The 18,956-nt window shown below is 39.9% G+C and overlaps 1 protein-coding gene across 4 annotated transcripts in view; it reads left to right on the top strand.

Annotated features, from left to right (window-relative positions):
- LOC146619643 (attractin-like protein 1) overlaps window positions 1–18,956 on the top strand; it is a 335,474-nt gene that overhangs the window by 50,160 nt on the left and 266,358 nt on the right. For all 4 annotated transcript variants that reach the window (XM_085368997.1, XM_085368998.1, XM_085368994.1 and 1 more), the window contains exons 3-9: window positions 1,460–1,573; window positions 2,461–2,589; window positions 7,683–7,891; window positions 11,028–11,202; window positions 11,285–11,372; window positions 13,691–13,937; window positions 18,671–18,854. In XM_085368997.1, coding sequence (XP_085225123.1) covers window positions 1,460–1,573; window positions 2,461–2,589; window positions 7,683–7,891; window positions 11,028–11,202; window positions 11,285–11,372; window positions 13,691–13,937; window positions 18,671–18,854 — 1,146 coding nt within the window. The remainder of the gene's footprint in view (window positions 1–1,459; window positions 1,574–2,460; window positions 2,590–7,682; window positions 7,892–11,027; window positions 11,203–11,284; window positions 11,373–13,690; window positions 13,938–18,670; window positions 18,855–18,956) is intronic.

Raw genomic sequence — 18,956 nt, 5'->3', positions numbered from 1 at the left:
TACTACTATTATATATGCTATTATTTATTTTACTGTACTAGCTGCATTTTCTCTAAGAAAGATGAGAGAAAGTTACTCAAAAGTGAGTTCAAGCTAATTTTATTTGTATATCGTATCACACATTCCCTTCAGAAGGCTTTAACTACTGGATGGGGTGCCAAGAGATTTGGAGCAGATATCCATGGACTGTGACTGAAAATGTGATTTTCAGGCATTTTGTTGCACAACAAGAAGGTCACCTTGCCAACACATTTCAACTCCCAACTCAACACTTAATGGGACTCACAGTAGTGTGTTTGTGTCATTTTGTGTAGGTTTTTGGTTACTGACTAGAAAAGGAAGTGTCAAATTTTAACTCTCTGCTGGTTATCAGCTCTTTGTATTTTATAAATTCGGGCTTGATGGCTGAAGGACCAACAACAACACAAGCCAGTTGTTCCACTTATATTCTTTTAATCAGCTCCCAGCTAACATCTACATGTAGAGGACAGTCTACAAAGCTCTGCACACTCTCTGATAGGACCAAAGCACCAAAGCTTCTCCTTTCTTGTTATACTTTAACATAAACTTCACTGATATGTCTCCATTTACAACACGTCACATTACTGTGACAACTTTTGCCCACTGTGTTGTTGTGCCCATTTCAGACATTGAGGCATTCATTAGAACAAGCTGCACAATGAAAAATGATGCTAAACGGTTACTGCCAATCATTTTTACACATGCTTTAAAACGTGCTACTCAGCTAATATGAAGGATGATTTTAAGTGATAGCTTCATTTTTAAAAAAAATTTATTTTTTAATGACAGATTGCTATAAAATCTCCAGAGCATATTCATTTGTCAAAGAGGAATAAATAAATCAGGTATGAGCTAAGAAAAGAAAAAATCTCCTCCATCACACCCTGGTGTATTTAAATTTGCAATGATTGTACAGTGCAGATTTTCCTTCATTTTAACGTCTAGGCCCTTATCACATCAATTATCATTAGGACTTTTATTTTTTATTTTTTAACCAATTAGGTATGCATGTCCACATATGGGAGACAATGATTAGTTCCCTGGTGTTTGCCTTCATGTGTAAAATTGGTTGATTATCATATGCAGGTTTATCTAAAGCTGAAATAAAGGTTTATTTCAGGATTGGACCTTTACAAAACTAGGATACTTGATACTAATAGTCTGCATGTGAACAGACACTGCACGAAATGCATCTTCTACAGTGCTGGCATTAGGCAAGGACACATCTCACAAGGATTTTAATATAGCAAAAAGGTTTTCTGCAGTGAGTGTGAGTCCCTGAACTGTCGATTTATGATCTCAACCACAGATTTTATGAATAGTGGAGACACTTCTATAAAGTAAGAATCATATGAAGTTTATAGGTAGTATATATATTTATCAAGAGTATTTTTGTCACACCTGTTTATTCTGCATTCCCTCTCTCCCCGTCTCCCAGCCCCAACGCTGTACTCAGGCTTCGCTTCAATCACTTTGCCACAGAGTGCAGCTGGGACCACATGTACGTCTATGATGGAGACTCCATTTACGCCCCTTTGATTGCTGTCTTCAGGTGAGCACCTGCTAGTCTGAATAGGAGAGCTGTGCAATGGAGGAAATATGTAAATGACTTAGGTACCCTTTGGCACTGCTTCAAAAGTGCCAATAAATTTGTGCTTGTGCAGTCAAATGACTTCATGTATGGCCAAACAATGGACCCCATAATTGCTGGCTTACCACAATACAGCAATAATAGAAAGAAAATACTGCAATTACTCACATTATCCCTGAATGCCACTTCTTTTTCTCGAGATTTATTCTGTACTTTGCTCTTTTTTCCCTTCTAAAGAACAATCTACAAGCATGTGGGTGGAACTCTTTCATTTCATGCAAATTCATTAAAACAGTAATGCTGCAATATTTTACCAACCTCCCACTTATTCTAATCCACTGAGGCTTATCTCTTGTTAAGAGTTCAGTTGTTTCCATAAAGGGGCAATTTGGACTATTTCAAGAAAAATATATAAAAATATCTGCCATTTGATTATACATAGTCTTGACTTGTGTAGCATTCTTACCTACAGTAAGTAAACTTAAATTGTTCATTATGGATGGGTACCTCCGCTTTGCATTGTAAAAAAACAAACACTAGTTCCTGCAGGGAGCTTGGGCTCAGTGTGGACATGGGTACATTTACAGTGCATTGCACGGATTAAAAGTGACAACCCGGTCCCCACAAAAAATCATAATCAAACGAAATTTAATTTGCCACTGCACTGCAATGTTTTTTACTTCAAGGCTAATTACTGTCATGTATTTTCTGTGGGGTGGCAGTGCTTTCAGACTAGAGCACATCATACACCAAATACATTTCAGAAAACCTTCTGTTATTATTTTGGGTCCATGGGGGATGTCTGTCTTTGCAGGTCTCATTGCCTTTCTGTTGAATTCTTTTCTCAGCGGTCTAGTGGTGCCAGAGACCAGAGGTAATGAGACAGTTCCTGAGGTTGTGACAACGTCCGGCTACGCTCTGCTTCACTTCTTTAGTGACGCTGCCTACAACTTGACTGGTTTCAGCATCGCCTACTCGTAAGCCTCAATATTGTTCTTACCGTCACTCATTTCCTTGTCTTCACCTGTTTGTTTTTCCCATCCTCTGTTTTTCCAGTTGTTCCAGTTCATGATCAGTCTGTTCTCTCCGATATAAACAAAAGAGAACACATCTTATATTTGTATTTATACTGAAATTTGTACTGAAATGTCAGCCAAATACCAAATCCTGATAGCATCAGCTTGTTAATGTGTGCTTATTTGTGGCAGCAGATCAAATGCATCATCAGCTAACTGATTTGCAATATCAAGCAGTTACATCGACAGCTTACTAAGTGATTATTTTTACCAAATGCTATGGCTGTGTTATATTTAGGTGTGCTTCTATTGTCTGTGTGATTTCATTTGTCACTTGTAGGGCAATGAAATTAGTCTCACCCAGGATTTTCCCATTAAGACAAGTCAAAGTGACACGAAAAGTTCAATACAGACAGAAAGTGCGCAACAGGCTCAGAATCAGAATCAGAATCAGAATACTTTATTGATCCCTGGGGGAAATTATTTTTTGTTACAGTGCTCCATTTTAAACCAACATTAAGACAAGACAGACAATACGCTAACTAAGAATAGTACAATATATACATATATATACATACATACATACATAAGTCACTTATAAATAAATATTTGGAAAAGAAACATGTGTAGCTGTAGCAGCAAACAGTGTGTTAAGTGGATGCGTTGTACAGGGAGCCACAGGCAGGAATGATTTCCTGTGTCGTTCAGTGGTGCTTTTCGGTAATCTCAGTCTCTCACTGAACGAGCTCCTGTGACTGACCAACATGTCATGGAGTGGGTGGGAGGTGTTATCCAACATTGTCTTTATCTTGGACAGCATCCGCCTCTCCGACACCACCTTGAGGGAGTCCAGCTCCATCCCCACAACATTGCTGGCCTTACGGATCAGTTTATTAAGTCTGTTGGCATCTGCGACCCTCAGCCTGCTCCCCCAGCATGCAACAGCATAGAGGATCGCACTGGCCACCACAGACTCATAGAAAATCCTCAGCATTTTCTGGCAGATGTTGAAGGACCTCAGTCGCCTCAAAAAATAGAGACGACTCTGGCCCTTCCTGTAAAGTGCTGTGGTGTTTTTAGCCCAGTCCAGTTTATTGTCAATGTGTACTCCAAGGTATTTATAGTCCTCCACAATGTCAACACTGACCCCCTGGATTGAAACAGGGGTCAAGTGTTTCCTGGTCTTCCTGAAGTCCACGATCAGTTCCTTGGTCTTTGCCACGTTGAGCTGCAGATGATTCTGCTCACACCACGTGACAAAGGAGTCGACCACAGCCCGGTACTCTGTCTCATCATCCCTGCTGATGCATCCAACCACCGCAGAGTCATCAGAAAACTTCTGAAGATGGCATGTCTCTGTGCAGTGGCTGAAGTCTGTGGTGTAGAGGGTGAAGAGGAAGGGGGAGAGGACAGTCCCCTGTGGTGCCCCTGTGTTGCTAATCACCTTGTCAGACAGGCTCATATTATTAATATTTTGATAAGATAAGACTTTACTGATCCCACGACGGGGACATTTTTGCATTAATGAGAACTTAACAAGGTAAAAAATGTAATCTGTATATTCCAAAATTAAGCAAAGGCTTTATAAGAGTTTTTGCAGCTTCTCATTATCATCTGCTGCCAGACTTTGACTTCAGCTTGTAGTGGCATTTGTTCCCTGGGGCGACAGAGAGAGACGATCACAAATTTTTGTGTGTTGGTGGCTGATTTAACAACCGTGATCACTGATTGGGATGACGCCCACTCATGTGAACCTGGTTATGTAGAGAGAAAACTTGGAAAGACATATAATTGGCAGCTGTGTGTGGATACTCTCCCAGGAAAACAACACAAGAAGAAGGGGGGAAAAAAATCCAGATTTTTCACACCACCTAGCTTCTTGGATTTGGTAAACCACATGCACTATTAGCTACACTAATAGTGTGTTCAGAGACATTGCATAAGCAGGACACATGACATTTAAAGAAAACTTACCAGGAAGCCTCATAATGCTCTCCAATGTTGCTCTCTATAAAACCACAGTTGAATTACAAATGGCAACAGTAAGCCGGTCTCCATTTCTGGGTGTCTGTTGCCGGTGGGGACAAAAGAATCCAAGGTCACTGGGAGAAACTCACGTGATTGGGGAAAAAAAGAAGAAGAAAGAAACAAAGCTGAAATACTTTCAGCTAGCACAGATCGTGAAGACACCATTATGTGGCACCACCTGGTGAGTAATGATAATAGTCAAGCAAGGCAAAATTATAATCTATAATCACAGCTGTGTCATCTGAATTGACAACAATGCTAACTTACATCCATCCTCCTATCAGAAACTTTGACACAATCCACAAAATGTTCTTGCTGCCTATGGTGCAAATCCCATGTCTTTTTTTTCTATATATGCTTCCAGACACCTCTTTAGCTTTGGCACGTTACCTATGGGCTGAAAGCCGTTGAAGTTCCCAGTCTGATGAAGTCATAAAGGAAGTTGCTTTTGCAGTTGTTTCTTTTCTTTTTTTCCTTTAGCTGGTTTTGTGTACACCATTTTTCTATCTTCTCACAAATGCTCATCACTGTCAGGCAGGGCCTTTGATATGTAATAATAAACTTAATGTTATTCATCACTTTTGTGGCTCACACAAAATCTCAAGTGTGGGATGGTTATGGCTTAGGGAGGTAGAGCAGGTCATCTACTAATTGGAAGGTTGGTGGTCAGGGAGGGATCCTTGGATATCCAAGATTCTGAACCCCAAGATGCTCCTGATGCATTCATTGGGGTGTGAATGTTAGATAGAAAGCACTTAGATGTGGAAAAAAGTGCTTGTGTGAATGGCTGAATGGGACATCTTGTATAAAGTGCTTTGAGTGCTCCAGTAGAGTAGAAAGAGTGCTATATACATTTACCATTTACTCGGACTGAAGGCCAGCCAGCCAGTCTGCCTCGCCATGCCAACTGGGAACGGTGTTTGGGAGCCGCTGTAACATTGCTGGTTTTTGTTTCCTGGCTCTACTAAAAGCTCAGTCGTACAGGACCATTCACACTGTTCATGTAGATTTCTATCACCCCTAACGTTAAACCAACCCACTTTGTGCAATTAGTGATGGTCATTACTGAAAACTGAATGCTATGTAACTCCTCCCAAGCTGGACACCTGCTTGGGAGGAATACGTGCATTTACACAGGTTCTTCTTAGCACACACATACACATACAGACGCACACACATGCCCACGGAGAGGAGATGAAGGTTGTCATGACAACACCCTTGTTACGGTAGCAAACCAGCTTTTTGCATTAACAAAAACATGATTCTCCGCCTCTGGTCCTTCACATCTTTCCCCCCAATTTTTCTATCTCTTTCATCTCGAACTTATCTGATATTCCATAGAAACGCCTTGTAATGTCGGTCTCAGTGCTTTTTGTTCCGTTTTGATTTTTATGTGCAATTTCTTTGTTCCACCTCCGTTTCCCATTTTCAGTCACGTCTGTCTTTTTCTTTGCGTTTTCCTCGCTGTGTCTATAATTTATCTTGTTTAAAATCAGAGGTAGTTTAGCTCCATCTCTATTGTGTGTCACATTGTTTATTTTTGCATAACATTCAGTTAGATTTGGTGGCTTTTATCCAAAGCCACTTACAGTAAGTGGATTCAAACTTTAATGTAAGCAGACTCAGATGGCATCAAAAACAGGAAGTCCAAATCTACACAGTGATGCCTTCGTGGTCTCTGGCTTTGCTTTGTATTTTTAAGGTTCTTCTTCTTTTTCAATACATAGTATTGCATTTGTTGTCACTGTTATTGTTAGGTTGAGTTCTGATTCCTCATTTCATTTCATTATCATTTTTTGTATGCTTAGTTTACTCTTCAAGTCTTATAGATTTAAGACGTCTTTAGTGTCACTTTCTATTCTGACTTTGCTGTAATTCACTCAGTAGCTCCTATTCCTGTCTCACCTTTTGTGTATCCCCCCTAGTCCCTCTTGTGTCTTGGGTTTTATTTCCAGTCTGATTGTCTTGATTATGTTCAGCTGTGCCCCTTTCCCATTTCCCACCTGTCTCCACTTCCCCAATCAGCCCTTTTTGTCTTTTTGGATTGTGTGTTGTTTCTCCTGAGTTCCTTGTGTAAATTTCCTGTATTTCAATGCCAAGTTGTTTGGGTTTTTTTTTTGTATGTATTTGGATTATTTATCTTTTGTTGTCTTCCCAACAAATCTGATGTTCATGTGATGTTTCAGTTTCACGCAGCAAGACTGAGTGAACATTCTTTGCTACATTTTATTTAATAGTAAGAAATAGTTGATGTACTTTGTGGTTATTTAAAAATGATACAAGATGTTTGTATACAAAAGCCTTGAGAGGGAAGTAAGAGAATAATATATCCTAGGGATGCATTTTTCTTTTCTGTTCATGTGTGGTCATCAGCTAGTGTTTGTTATGTTGAAGGAGAGGTAAGACGATTGAGTAGTAGTAGCACAAACGTTGTTGGCTGATAAACTTGGCAAAACTCAAGACTTTTTTTTTTTTTTTTTTTTTAGCTGGAAGAAGCAAAACTGGATTAGCTTAAAATGAGAAATTCAAAGAACTGATCAAAAATGACAGCAAGACTCCTGATAAAAGAATTAAGAAGATTTGATTGTCTTGCCTCTTTAATGAGACGAGAACCTCAATTTTTACTGGGGTTGATAACGAGGAAATTGGAAGACTTTTAGATAGCAATGCTGGTGAAATATTCACTGAAGTTAGTGACAGTTTTGATGGTGTTGGGCATATCTGCTGAACAGTCGTTCCAGCAGATATTGAACATGAATCCACTCTAAAGCAAATAATACACACATCTAATATGTAAAGGTAAAAAATAGCAACTTTGGCTATCAGTAAATTTTACTATAAGTATATAAGTAGATGACTGCAGTCACCTCAGTTAATATTTCATGAGGCATGCACAATATCTCAAGGCCATATACTCATCTAAAAATAATATCTGGCCCGTCACAGTCAAGTATTCTCTTTTGCTCATGGCTCTCCATAACCTTGAAGATGTTGTTTGACTTTCTGGCTAACTGTGTCTCCCGCAGGATAAACTCTTGTCCCAACAACTGTTCGGGCCACGGCAGATGCAGCACTGCGAACTCGGTCGCAGGACGTGTGTACTGTGAGTGCGAGGAGTACTGGAAGGGGGACGCATGTGACATCCCTTACTGCAGAGACAACTGTGGCAGCCCAGATCACGGCTACTGTGACCTGACCGGGGAGAAGCTGTGTGTCTGCAACGACAGCTGGCAAGGTAAGAAAACGGAAGGCTGAATTTTATTGGGGAATTTAAAACTTAGTTTAGTGATACATAGTAAATGAGGATTTTATTGGGGGAAACTTGGCTTCATGTGGTGCAGCCAGGATGGCAAAACAGGCACTTTGGCTTGGTGCTACTGTAATGGGCTTCCTGCAGTGAAGACAGGAGTGGAGTGCAGGCGAGATGATAACAGAGAGGAAAATGATAGGGATAGTTTAAAGTGCTGTATCTGAACTTTCAGGACCTTATTTATTAATTCATGAAGTGTTCACAAACACAGTAACCACTGATCCAGTAAGTATTTTGTACACTGATGTCTACAACTGTAGTCTAAAATGGGGCAAAAATGACTCTGAGATATGACACCATGTTTTTAGAGATGCTTCTTATTGGATTCTAGTCATGCAAACACATTTAAAACGGTTAATTTAGTCCAGTTTCATGATGCTTTTTTTAGTCATTAAATGAACAAATGAGCGCAGTGTGAGTTTTTTGCTTATGCTTTCCTTTCGGTTTTGCAGTTTTCAATATTAATATGAAAAGCAATTGAAAGCACAATCCCAGTGTCCTCTTGGTTTATGCCTAACACAATGCTGCCTGAATCAGTATTCTTTAATATCATAAAATATTATACGGGATTCCCAGGGAAATGTTCCCTAGTGGCACAATATATATCTAGCTTCATTTTTTTATTTATTTTTATTTTTATATTGCAGTCATAAACAAATCCCTCTTGCGGCTTCAAAATCAACAACTTTATTTCAAATGACGTTTTCTGACTGAGAGTGATTTTAGACTAATTTCTTTTTATAAGAAAAGCGGCTTTTCTTGGTGCTGTTCGCAGAGGTTTCATCATTTGTAAAAGGCTTTTGCATGAAATGAAAGTAACTGTTAAGTCACATTCTTCAGCCAGTATTTACATCTTCTAAAGCACCGGTTACAGATTTACGTGTTTCGGTTCAGTTTTTGTAGTTAAAACATGGATAATCACGAAAATCTGACCAACTGCATGTTCATTCAAGATTCAGATCCAGTTTGATCCTAAATGTCTAACAAACATATTAAGAGAATACATAAGAAGAACAATTCAGCAGACAACAAAGTCTGTTGAAGTTGGATGGTGAAGTGCTGCCCCCTCCTGGAAGGATAATGATAGCACAAGGAGAAAGGAAAACCAACTTTTTCCCATAAAATGTTGTTAAAAACAATACAATAAAAATCTCCAAGAATGAAGATTAAAAATGGATGCATTTTAAAAGCAAAAAAAAAAAAAAAAAAATAGGCAAATATCCCAAATTGTACAGTACAGTGATGAACAGCAGGCTAAGCAGTATTTACCCAGTGTTGTGTATGTCAGTTACATTTTAGTTTTTCAGAAACAAGACACCAAATTGATGAACTGATTATGTGTTATAACTAAACAGATTAATATGAGAGGTGCTACAGTAGGAACATATTGCTAAATGGCAATGATCGCATACTCTGTGACTTGTTAAATAAAGACCCAGTTTAAGTACAACAATAGGAAAAAATATTAAAATCATTTAATATTTAACACTTCAGTTTTAGGGATATGTATGTGAGTGTAAAATTCAGCAAATATGCTGTCTATTTCAGTATTTGCTTTAAGTTTTTTAGACACAAAGACATAAGACTAATCCTAAAATCAAAGGTGTGTGTGTGTGTGTGTGTGTGTGTGTGTGTGTGTGTGTGTGTGTGTGTGTGTGTGTGTGTGTGTGTGTGTGTGTGTGTGTGTGTTGGTAGGAAAAAAATCCAACCTGCTCACAACAATGCTTGTTGATTTATTTATTTATTTACTTTTTGTGTAATGAAGTCATAATTTGCACAAAGAGATATCGGTTAACATATATATATATATATATATATATATTTTTTTTTTTTTGGTGTTTTGACAGCCACAAAGGTATCATCTCTGAACCTAACTAAGTCACTTGAAAACAATTCAGATGGACTGTGCTATCCATCTATATGACAGCGAATGAGTCAGATTCTGAGCTTTGGGATTCAGCCTCTTATTTCCACAGATCACAAATTGTTCACACAAAAGCAACAGAGACACCAGTGAGGCAAAGGGATGTATGTGTATCTGTCTGGTAATGAGTGAGGTGGAGGCAGATACAGAGCCTCGGAGCAGGCATCAGAAACACAAACGGGCTTTTAATAAAGGTATTGGTCACCATGGAAACCACCAGTTGGCATCACCAAAAAAAAAAAAAAAGTTTTTTGCATTAATGGAAAGAGCATTTTCTACAATTTGTCCTTCATTCCCCTCTTCCCTCTACCCCCCGCAGAAAGAAAAGTGCTGAATGCGTCTGTGATCGAGTGCTTTTCATTTATCTCGTTTTCTCACGTCTTGCTTTAATCACTCGCCTGCAATGTTAGAAAATCCTCATTTAATCTGTAAAGATGTGCTTTTATTCTCGACTGCCATCTGAATAAGCTCTGCTTTGTGGTCTGTCAGTTTTCTCACTTTGAGTTATAATATTTTAATGTGCTTTACAAACTAATAAGTAAAAAAAAGAATAAAATCATTTAAAATAAAGTTTTTTTTTTGCATTATATAAATGAGTAGAAGCAAAACTGTTCACTGAAGAAAACACGATCAGATCAATTAGTGAAACTAAAGAAGGCAAAACGGTGACGATGGGTAGAAGGGTTCAAGGAAGAGCAAGAAAAAGGTAAAGGTCTGAGGGAAAAGTATAAGCTTTAGAAAACAATGGACAGATGCAGTGAATAACGAAAATGTATATTTTAATAAAATGTATTGTAGAAGTGGTCTTGTTTTTCTTTTTTTAAAAGATATGAGGTTGCTCATCATCTGCTCATAAATGAGCTCGAGTTGTGTTTGGTGCCTATTCATAGAACAGCCACTAGGTGGCACCAAAGTAAAAATAAATAAATAAATAAATAAATAGACTGGCAACCTGTTAAGGGTGTTCATAGGCTACAGTTCCCCCATGACCCTGAACTGGATAAGCACAATAGGATTTATAGATTGATATTTTGAGAAAATTGAATTCATTTGCCCTTTACTACCTGTAAAATAAATACTGGAAACAATGTATGTACGAATTCCAAAAAGTGAAACATGTCCTTTTGCCTCCATCAGGTCCAGACTGCTCCCTTTCCGTTCCCTCCACTGAGGCTTTCTGGGTGCTGCCCAGCATTAAACCATCTGCTCAGTCTCTGGGTCGAGCGTCCCACCGGGCTCTGGTGCATTCTGGGTTGATGTGGGTGGTGGGAGGTTACTCCTTCAACTACTCCAACTACCAAATGGTCCTCAAGTAAGACACATCCATCTGACTTAGTCGACTGTGATTGTCTTTGAGCTTTTGCACTTTTCCTAATCTTTCCCTTTGTTTAAAGCTACAACCTAGAGACCAGCACGTGGGATGTGGTGCCTGTCAGCAGCGGCCCTCTCTACAGATACGGACACTCACTGGCTCTGCATCAGGTAATCCTGCTTAAGTTTTACATTTCACCAGTGCTAAAAACAAGAAACAGGTACTACTCCATACTACTCCACAGCAGTGAAAATGTGGACTACAATCAGAAGGTTTTAGCATTTATTCTGGATTCTTAGCTTCATATGCTGCCTTCCTCATGTGCTTACCAGACAGTGTTGAATCATTATATTTGACTATTGTTGGAATGGAGTGGTGCTGTCAATTAATAGACTTCCTCAGTACAGATGTTCAAATTAAAGAATTAACTGACTGCCTTGAATGCGTGCTTCTTTCTTCATTTTGATAAATATTAAATAAGTCTGCTTTGACATTGTATATATCATTTATGGGGGGGAAAAAGCCCAGACAACAAACTGATTAGAAGTGTACGTGTTGCAGTCCATGTCTAGAAACAGCTCTTGCTCTCTGAAGTTATATGGGGTCATTTCACAAGACTGAGGCGTTTCTAGGAGACTGGCCCATATTTCAGCTTACCTATAAAGAAATGAGAACATCAGAATCATTCATGTGTCTGCTATAGATCAATCACGCCAAAGCCAGGAGCATCAAATGATGTGTCGCTGTCCAAATACTGGGGCGCTTACTTTTTTTTTTTTTAGCGTGGAAGGAATGGTTTAATGGTGGAAGACAGGAGGGAGAATGAAGACAAACATCTCGTCCTGCTGTGCTGAAGGTGAGATTTGATCCAGAGGAGGTCAGAGCGACTGACTGAAGCCTGCTGATGATTTGTAGCCTGCAGTAACTCCTGGCTTGTTTACTATACACACAGCTTTAACTTCAAACCCACCCTGTTACTGTGAAGGTGGATGAAAGGAATCACTTTGCTCCATCGGCAGAGTTTCTTTTGAAACGTCTTTGACTTGAGGACAAAGCAGACGTGCTTTTGTTTTTTTCATGAGACACTCATGTCTTCACCTCTCACCCTTTAGTTTCACACTGGTATTTTTGGTTTCTCACTATTTTAGGTGATTATGTTTGGCAGATGGGAATCACACGATGGCTGATGGGTGCATGACAAGGTGTAAGGCTGCAAAAAAGAACAGCAAACACAGTTTTTTTTTTTTCATTTACAGCTATTATGATTAATATATTCATATTTACAGTTACTGACTAAATATTTACTGTGCCAAAGGTGTTTGTCAGTATAAAATGCATTAATAGCTGTTCTTGAAAGGTTCACAGCAGCTAAGTGCTCCTGCAGCAGCACCTGCAAAGACAAGTGATTTTATTAGCTGATGCTAACAGACGCCAAGTTCCTCCTTATGCCACTAAGTAAACTCGGATCTTTAAAGGAGCTGTGGTGTTTTCTGTTTTATGGCACCAGAAGTTTACAGCAGGTTTTTGGGGTCCTTATTTGGGCTTGTAGTGATACTGTCAGGGTGTAACATGTACACTAATCAGGCATAACATTATGGGCACTGGCAGGTAAAGTTTATAACACTGATTACGTCTTCATCGTGACACCTGTTAGTGAGTGGGAGCAGGAAGATTGGGCAAGCATAAGGATTTTAATGGTTTTGGAAAGGGCCAAAATGTCATGAAAGACGACTGGGTGGAAGCAACTCCAAAACTGCAGCTCTTGTGAGATTTTCTCGGTGTTCTGTATGAATCAAAAGTGGTCCAAGGAAAGAGCAGTGGTGAACCAGAGACTGGGTGATGGGCAGCCAAGACTGAAGGCTGGCCTGCGTTGTCTGATCCAACAGACGAGTCGAACGTGCTGGACGAACAAGTCCAATCCAAAGAGGTCCCACTTTGCAACTTCCACAATTTAAGGATCTGTTGCTAACATCTTGGCGCCAGATACCACAGGATACCTGCAGGGGTTTAGTGGAGTCCATGCCTTGATGGGTCAGGGCAGTTTTGGCAGCTAAAAGGGGGACCAACACAGTATTAGGCAATTGGTCACGATGTTATGGATGATCGAGGTGCACCCCTGAAGATCACGCAGCAAAAAGTTGAAGCAAGATGATCAGTTTTATTCAGGTCACTAGTTTACTGCAATCCCCACAAAGTGGTGAAAGATCAGTAATAATATTAAAAACCTATTGATTGAATCAATGTCTGGATGTTTTGTCTTTGTTGAACACAGTGCTGTCTTTTGCTGCAGAAGACATTTCTCATTATCATGATGGGGGTGGTAAGAACTCTGAAGTCTTATTACTATCAGACAACCAGGGGGCCCATCAGAAGGTCTGCAGACTGCTCAAATGTGATTAGATATTAGAGCTCAGGCAAAACTTCATAACACTTCCACAAACATCACATCACTCTAATACGAAATCTGCCTCGTGTTTCCCTTGTGTAGGATGACATCTACATGTTTGGCGGGAAGTTGGAAGCAGGTCCTGCTAATGTGACAGATGAGATGTGGGTGTTCAACATCCCCAGGCGTACCTGGTCGTTACGGAAACCAGTCCCGCCACCTCCTTATGCCCTGGAGGGACACATGGCGCACGTGGTGGAGCTGGCCAATGGCGAGCCAGTGATGCTCATCATTTTTGGCTACTCACCAATCTACAGCTACATCAATAAAGTGCAAGAGTACAACATCAGTAAGTGTGCTTGCTGAACGATGTGCAAAAATATCATCGTCCTTTAGAGACTTTTCAGTTGGTTTTCACTGATGTAAGCTGGACACAAGAAACCATCAAAAACTGCTGATATTTTCTGTAGAACATTTCTTGAACTGGTTGGACCGTAATTAGGTGCTTTTAGGTGCAAGTAAAAGGAAAGCCATTTTTTCCTTTTGCTTCCTTCTACCATTGGATGTTCATGTCAAATGTGGACAAAGCTTCAAGCAGTGACAAAAGCTTCTGACTGCTCTGAACTCTCATATAGTAATAGCTTATGTGAGGAGGGGATTCTGCACTTATGGAAGCCAGAGGAGGGGCACCCAACCGGTAGAAAGGCTTATGGTAAAAAAGACTGACTGACTGATGACTGAAGCTAAAGTGTCTTGTTCCAGAAAAAGTAAAGACATAGTAAAGAGACAGTATTTTTTTAACTGCAAAGAAAATCTAGTGGACCTATGTTACTGCAAATCTATCAAGAAGTCTAATGTCATAAATTCAATAGTTGTCAGTAAGAATACTTCCACTTGTCCTTGAAGTGAGCAGTTTTAAAAGCACGAGGACTACAGGTTGTGTGAATTCTGTGAATTAAGAGAAGATGAGAACGTGTTGAATTTTCTTCTTTGTTGTTATAGTGATAAGTTAAAAAGACATTAAAGTCTAGGTTTAATTAAATGTCCTTTAACAATTCAGAAATGTTTGTGGCACACTGGTGATGACAGAATGAAATGGGTGCTTTAATAATTCTGGTGTTTATAGGTTAGCAGTCTTTGCTTAAAGGTTATGCTGCTACCCTGGCTTTGCTTTCTGGCTATGTAATGCTTTGTTGCAATCTATCTGGGCTGGGCGTGTTGTTTTATGCATGGCACAACAATAAAATCCAATAAATGAAGCCAGAATAAGAAGACAATGAGCAAAATACATCCATATTCATATTCTTGTGAATGGAGTGGTTTGCAATTGGCATTTGTTTCCGGTTTGACACTGCTTTTGTACAATTTACAATAACATTGTACTGTACAGTATACATGCTGTTGTAGTACATAGTGGAGTATAATGTAATTACCACACAATAGTCAGATATGTGATAAACAGCCTTGTGTTTCATTTCAGTTCGTTTTGAACACAATCGTGGCCTAAAGACTAAAATGACTGGAGAAAAACATCAAGCCAGACTATCTAAAAACTGAGAAGTACAACACGCACAGGCCCTGAAATCTCTTAGTCTCAGCTTTGTGTCTGTGAGCCATACTTCCCCAAGCTTCTCTGGTTGAATTTAAAACACCGACTACATTAGAAGATTTTTCTTGAAGAATGCAGTTTTGCACAGTTGCAGGCTAAGTGCTGCTCCCTGATAGCAGAAAGGTTTTATGAGGAGTTTACTCTAACAGTCCATGTATGACTGATTACTGATTTTATTCTGTCTGTGATAGATGAATGTGAGCTTGCAAAGTTAACTGTGTGGACTAAAGCCACACCGTAACCCTGGTTGGCTGAGGCCCTGAGGAAATGGGTGGATGGTTCTAGTTTTTCAGGTTGAAAAAATCTTCTCCAAAGCAAGTTTACTGCTATAGTTTTGTCTGTGTAGCATCGCTTTCACATGCTTTTAAAATAATGTTGATATTGCATTTATCATCAGTGTATATCTGACTCCGTGTCTTTATGGCTGTATAGAAGATGGCGGTATTGTAATGTTGTACACCAGCTGATGGCGCTAGAACCAAATGTTTAAATAATTCTGGAGAGGAAAACACACAAGCATACACATATTTACACACTTCCCGCAAGATGCACAGACTGAAAAGCAGAGGTGTGTGCAGCCACACAATCTTTACACACACCAGTGCACAGAGCGTGGTCATTAAGAAGAGGTGGCACCTAGGCTGGATTGTCTGGGAGAAGACGGTGATTAATGAATCCGCTGCATCCCCTCACTCCTGTACCTCCTTGTCATCTTGATTTTTTTTCTCCCCCTCTCCCATCCCTCCCTCTGCACTCTTTCATTTGCTCCTCACATGCTTTCTTTCTTTTTTAAAATCTCCCTCTGTATTTTTCTTTTCACCTGCCAGCCTCAGCTTCTGACCCCCTCTGTCATCTCTTCCCCCTCTGTCCACATCACTGTGTGCTCCTCTGCCTCACCTTCTTCCTTCCTTATCTCCACTCAAACGTCTATCACTTTCATCTTCACCCACCTCCATCGATTCCCTCCTTCCTCTTTCTCTGACAGTGTCACAACGTAAGTCTGCACTGAGCATCATTAGGCTTCAGAAGGAGCAAGAAGGAGTCAGTGTAGTGTGGAAATGAACAGAGGGGGAGTCGAAGCGAAGTGTAAAATATGAGGTAAAAGGATTTAATGACCACTCGGAGAAGCGGGTTCACAGCAATTAGCTGTGAGAGATGTGATAAGAGTTGACCTTCTCCTTTCTTGTCGTCACTTCAGTGCTGCCTTTCCTCCTACCCCTGTTTCTCTTGTTCTTTTATGCTATTTTTTTCCACTCCAGGTGTGTGGTCGGCTGTCAGTTGCTCGCCGGCTTTCTTTTCTCCTGTCATTTTTCCTTTCTCAATTGAGTATAGTTCAGTGAAGCTTTTTTTTGGGCAAAATGCTGTCATTAGCAAAGAGAAATCAGATCGACAGGCTGCTAAATCATTTCAAGACTGATGTCAATATTAATATATAAGACGAGAAACTCTGGTCTAAAAGATGAAACAAACTTTCCGCGTCCCTGCTAAAAATATACAACAAAAATACAGCAATTTTGTTCTTCTGGCTGCTACCATCAGGACCTTATCTCTAGCATCCACTCTGTCTCACCAACTCTTAGCATGTCTTTCACTACAATCATTAATTTTCTTTGTCTTCTTGACAACTCCATATTCAAAATCCTTTTTTCCAATATATTCACTATCCCTCCTCTGCACATCTGCCTTCGTGGCCTCTGGTCCTTGCAGCTTCACTGTTACACCTGTCTACCTCTCATACACATGCATTCTGTTTTTCTTCTACTTACCTTCATTCCTCTTCTCTCAAGTGCATGTCTTTACCTCTCTGGACTCTCCTGTGCCTGCTGCCCACAGATCACAATGTCATCTGCAAACATAGTCCACAGAGACGCCTGCCTGACCTCATCTGTCAATCTGTCCATCACCACTGCAAACAAGAAAGGGCTCAAAGCACTGTAATCCCACCCCCACTTGAACCCATCTTTCAGTCTAACTGCACACCTCACCACTGTCTCACTGTGCTCATACATGTCCTACACCACCCTCACGTACATCAATGCTTTCTCTAGATCCACAAAAACAATTCCTCTTCTATTCTTCCCCGTCAACACTTGCAAAACAAACAACGCATATAGTATGCAAAGTAACTGCAAAGTGCTCTCTTTAACTTTGCTCAGTTTCACTTAAGCAGCATCGATCTTTTCACGGGTAATTCTCATATATGGTTTTCTTCCATTTTTGATCCACTGCTGCATATTTTCAAGGGGGTTATATGCTATAAGAGGCCAGGCCAGGAAAAACTCCCTCATAGTTTGCTGTGTTGTACCCTCAGTTACTTTGACACAGTGGCATCTGCTGTGATGCTTACACCTCTGAAGTCTCACAAGTGTTAACTTTAGTTTGATACCACACAGTTTGTAATTGCGGAGAAATGGTCAGTTCACTTTGGGCATGTCCTTTTCAAGCAGAACCTCAGAAAAACTTGAAAGTTTAATCATTAAAAAAAAAAAGACTTGGGGTGCGTGGCCATCTGGTGTAACCTGATGGGATGAGGGAAAAGCAAAGACTAAAAAAAGAGCATAAACGACAGACAACAAACAATATAACAATAAACAGAGGGCATGTTGGTGAGCTGGTAACCGCTGACCTGAAACATTCAGCTCTGGAGCCAGAGATGCCTGCAGGAAGGTACAGAGCGGGCAAAGCATGATCTGTGACATGAAAAAGGCACAAAGTTAGTGACATGAAATATTGCATGGAGCATAAAAATGAGGCATTTTATTTTCGTTTTATTTTATTTTGCCTCCAAATATCTTAGAACTTTGAAATTAATTTAGCTTTGGTGTAATAACCATCCACAATACCAAATAGATCGGCTTTCTCTGAATTGTCTTTTATGGCTCTCGCTGTGATGTTACTATGAAGGAATGCAGTTATTATGATTTGTAATTTTAAAGTGTTTCCATTTTCCTTTTTGTACAAAGTTTGTGGAGTGTTCAGATTTGTGTTTCTTTTTTTTGAAATCGTCATTCTCAGATTTTGAAAGAATCATGAGCAGTTTCAGTTCAAATGCACTCTCTCCTCCCTTTTCTGTCTCTATTTTTGATACTACGCTTGGTCTCAGAAAATTCTTCTTAGGCTTTGTTTACTTTCTTTTATTTATTGGGGTTTATCTGATGACGTAACCCCTGCCCATTTTTAAAATCATTTTTTTATGCACCTGAATTAATCTTGGCTCTTTGAAAGGCCGCTTTTAAACTGAAGAAACTCTAATTTTCTGTGGCCTCGCTCCCTGTTTGGCTCGCTCTCTCCTCTCTTTGCTTTATATCACCTCTGGAATAAAAACTGCTTTGCTTTTTGGCAAGCACAGTGAAAAGCCAAACTTGCCAAAGCATAAAAAAACATTTTAAGTGATCAACTTTGATCTTTCCACAGGGGTGCACTCCATTAATCAGCCCCTCTCTCTCCCCCCTCCCTGTTTGTTTGTGTCTCAGGGTCTAACTCGTGGCAGGTTGTGTCTTCCGGAGGTGCAGTGGTCCAGGGAGGTTACGGTCACAGCAGCGTGTATGATGAAGCCAGTGGCTGTGTGTTTGTCCACGGGGGATACAAGGCACTAAATAACAACAAATACGGCCTGGTGGACCACATGTACCGCTACCACGTCCACACAAGAACATGGTGAGAGCACATTAACAGTACTATGGATTTTTTAAAAATTGCAAACATTTCTTTTTAATGCTAAATGGATATGATTTCTTCAGCATCAAAAAAAAGAAAAAG

This window comes from Diplotaxodon limnothrissa, linkage group LG13, assembly GCF_057381915.1.
Source record: "Diplotaxodon limnothrissa isolate DT_005_m linkage group LG13, D_limnothrissa_male_GT1.1, whole genome shotgun sequence".
Lineage (NCBI taxonomy): Eukaryota > Metazoa > Chordata > Actinopteri > Cichliformes > Cichlidae > Diplotaxodon > Diplotaxodon limnothrissa.
The sequence above is the reverse complement of the archived record's forward strand: the minus strand, read 5'-3'. Positions and strand labels throughout refer to the sequence as shown.